The sequence below is a fragment of the Myotis nattereri genome (assembly GCF_964212035.1).
Source record: "Myotis nattereri genome assembly, chromosome: 11".
Classification (NCBI taxonomy): Eukaryota; Metazoa; Chordata; class Mammalia; order Chiroptera; family Vespertilionidae; genus Myotis; species Myotis nattereri.
The window spans coordinates 20,591,572-20,594,989 of NC_138086.1; the positions used below are offsets into that span (position 1 = coordinate 20,591,572).

Below are 3,418 nucleotides of genomic sequence, written 5' to 3' on the forward strand. Positions count from 1 at the left end.
AGTGCTGGTTGGATTCAGGTTCCCAGTGGGAGAGCGGGAAAGCGATAAAGCCAATGATAAATGCCATATGGCCACATCAGTGGCTGCTATGAGAGTAATGGGAGGACAAGTGACATAATCTGTAACAACGGGGTAGTAATTGTGTACATTTCACAATACCTTTATAGCTCATTCACATGCATTATCTAATTTGATTCGTATGAAAGCTTGGAGATAGGAATACTTCAGGGGATAAAAGGTAGAGTTTTTAGCAGTTATGTGATTTGCTTAAAGTCTTACAGCTGGTAAATGGCTAGATTTAAACCAGACCTTAAGAGCCCACTCTCTCCCTTGAAGCACACAATGAAGTCACATCATCACCACTGCGTCCATTTGCTCGTGGTGGCTTCCTGCTCTGCGGTCTACAGCCCACCTCCTCGTGGTTTTATTGACCAGGCCTCGCCTCTCCCTGAGGAGATGCTTTTTATTAATGCATTTCTAGATAATGAATTGTCTTTGACCCTAAGGAGATGATAGCCAGGGCAGAAAGCTAACCTCATTTTGATCCACATCTGGTAAGGTGGTTGGTAACAGGGCATATGGTATTTTCAGAGACAGCAGTAACATGTAATTTGTGGTTCCCTTTGCTTCCAGGCCCAAGACACACATCCAGGAGGGAAAATGCGCTGTGGATTCCTGTGCCGATTCCTGTGGCTTTGGCCCTATTTGTTCTACGCAGAAGCTGCGCCCATCCAGAAAGTCCAGGATGACACCAAAACCCTCATCAAGACGATTGTCACCAGGATCAATGACATTTCACACACGGTAGGGAGGGTCTGGGGAGACAAAATAGACATGTGGCCAGCCCGTGGGGAAACTGAGTCCTCAGAGGTTAACCAAGGCCTGTGCAGTAACATGCAGGGGCTTTGGTGGCCTTGACTCCTCCTACTGTACGAGCAGCTGCCTCTTCTCTCCTTCTCTCATCAGTCCCTGCTTTCTTACTTCTCTTCCTCCCTGACTGGAATCCTAGTGCCTAGGGCCAGAGGGAGCCATAAAGGTCCTCGGCCCCATTGGCATGTGACCAGACCCCCCTCTGGGATCTCCATGTATCTCTAGAATGTGCTGGTCAGTAGGTGTTTTTCCTAGTTGCAGCTGAGCTCTGGCCCTTAGAAGGTCTCCCCATTAATGCGAGTCCTGTGGCCAAGGCCACGCTAAAGAGCAAGTCTACCCCCTTCCATATACAACTTCTGGGCATTTGTAAACAGTTACCAATGCCCCTTGGGTCTTTGCTTTGGGATCCACAGGCCTAGACCTTCAGCCATTTCCCACTTCTCTGTACACCTCTGCTCTCTATCTGCAAAATCTTAAGCTAGTTCCTCAATGTCTTTAAGCCTTGGTTTCATCATCTAGATATGGCACTCATGTCTAAGGGACTGTATCATGTCATATAGTCTTTATAAGGCCATTATGAGATTAAATTCAAGAAAGCAAGTGACCCCTCCCCACCCCCGCAGGACCAGAACCGAGTGTGCCCTCATTAAAGGTTTGCAGTTGTAGTTTTTGTAGTCCCCAGCCTTAAACGCCTGCTTTTTGCCCTGCATGGGCTTCCACATCTCCTGGTCACTGTGGGCATCTGACAGTGGCCTTGGGAAGGGAGAAGTTAGGTGGCCAGAAGCAGGGACAGCTCGGAACAAGACAAAGTCTTGGACATTTTACAGAGAGAAACCCTTAAGTTTCATTGCTTTCAAAATAGTCATTTGACAAGGCTGCACGGGAAATGTCCAGAGTGTCCCTGTTGTGGGTGCAGGGGGAGCTGTGGGCAGTTGGGAAGGGGAAGCCCTCCTGGTAACCAGAGTTATTGGAGCAGAGGCAAGAGGCGGGACACTCGCTGGGGGCAGCCTACAGGGGTGAGGTCCATGGAGAATCTGACAGGAAGGGAGGAATTTACTGGGAAAGGAAGGGAGTGAAGACGGCTGGGAGGGAGCGCTTATGGAAGATCTCGGTGCCTGGGGAAGAGACTTAACTCAGTACGGAATGGGAGTCACAACTGGCTCTAAAGCAGAGGCCATTCAGAGAAGGCACGACCGACCTGGGAAGGTTGGTCTGAAAGTGGAGGGCAGGGTGGTTTGGGAAGGGCAGGAGGACAAAAAGTCCAGGAGGCCAGCTGAGAGGTTTGGCAGCCACCTGGGCACAAGAAGTCAGGGCCCAGGCCGGGATGGTGCAGAAGAGGGAAAGGAAGTAACCTAGGAAATGAACGTCCATACTCAATGAAAGGCCAAGGGCTTTAGAGAAGGGACTTGTCTCCTGCGTTGCTGAGCTGTCCTTCTCCCTCTTCCTCCTGCACAGCGGTCCGTCTCCTCCAAACAGAGGGTCACTGGTTTGGACTTCATTCCTGGGCTCCACCCTATCCTGAGTTTGTCCAGGATGGACCAGACACTGGCAGTTTACCAACAGATCCTCACCAGCCTGCCTTCCGGAAACGTGCTCCAAATATCTAACGACCTGGAGAACCTCCGGGACCTTCTCCACCTGCTGGCCTCCTCCAACAGCTGCCCCTTCCCCCGGACCAGGAGTCTGAAGACCTTGGAGGGCCTGGACGATGCCCTGGAAGCTTCCCTCTACTCCACAGAGGTGGTGGTCCTCAGCAGGCTGCAGGGGTCTCTGCAGGACATGCTACAGCAGCTGGACTTCAGCCCTGGGTGCTGAAGCCTTGAAGGCTTGGAGAGAGCCTGAGTGGACATGTTGATCCAGGCCTCCAGTCCCTTTCTCACTCCTCCAAGCCACCTTCCCGAAGGTCAGTTCTGCCGGGGCTTGGCCACAGCCAGCCGCCAGTTGTTTGGGCTGAAGGACCCCCGAAGCACAGGACTGACAGCATGAGCACATGCTGCCCCAGAGCCAGGGAGGGTCTGCACATCAGCCTTGAGAAGCACCAAGTTTTTGAATAAATGAATAAAACCCCAGCAAACAAAGACATGCAGCTCCATAGCAGGCTCCACCAGATACGCAGGCTCGCAAAGACAAGACCGTTCTGGTTGCCGGCACAGAGCAGTCATCCCTGCAGAACATGAGGACTTGAGAGTTTCAACCCGAGTCCCGGGGTGGACTCGAGGGCTGGCCCATCCAAGGGAGTCACTTCCATGGATGAGTTCAAGGGTCCCCATGCCCCAAAACATCTGGCTGATTACTCTGGAGATTTAATGAGAGAATGACCAAGCACAGTGTCTAGTTCAAGGTAGATGTAAGTGAATCTGCTTCCCTTCACGTCTCAATCAGCAACAGGCTTTAAACGCCAGGGATCTGGGACCAGGAGCACGTGGACACAAACTCACCTCCGTGTAGATGACGGAGGCCGAGTCTTTCCTGTGCACTAGCTCAGGTGGGGGCGGAAGGGCAGTCAGGTGTGGCTGGAGAGCCTGAGTGGGTCACGTGGCAGCTGAGG

The 3,418-nt window shown here is 52.1% G+C and overlaps 1 protein-coding gene across 1 annotated transcript; it reads left to right on the forward strand.

The window, feature by feature from the left end:
• Positions 1–654: 654 nt before the first annotated feature.
• Positions 655–2,685, forward strand: LEP (leptin; the record flags this gene model as incomplete). The annotated part of the gene is made up of 2 exons (XM_081102369.1): positions 655–804; positions 2,326–2,685. Exons 1-2 carry the CDS (start codon positions 661–663, stop codon positions 2,683–2,685), a joined length of 504 nt encoding a protein of 167 aa, XP_080958495.1. The 5' UTR covers positions 655–660.
• Between the last annotated feature and the right edge of the window lie 733 nt (positions 2,686–3,418).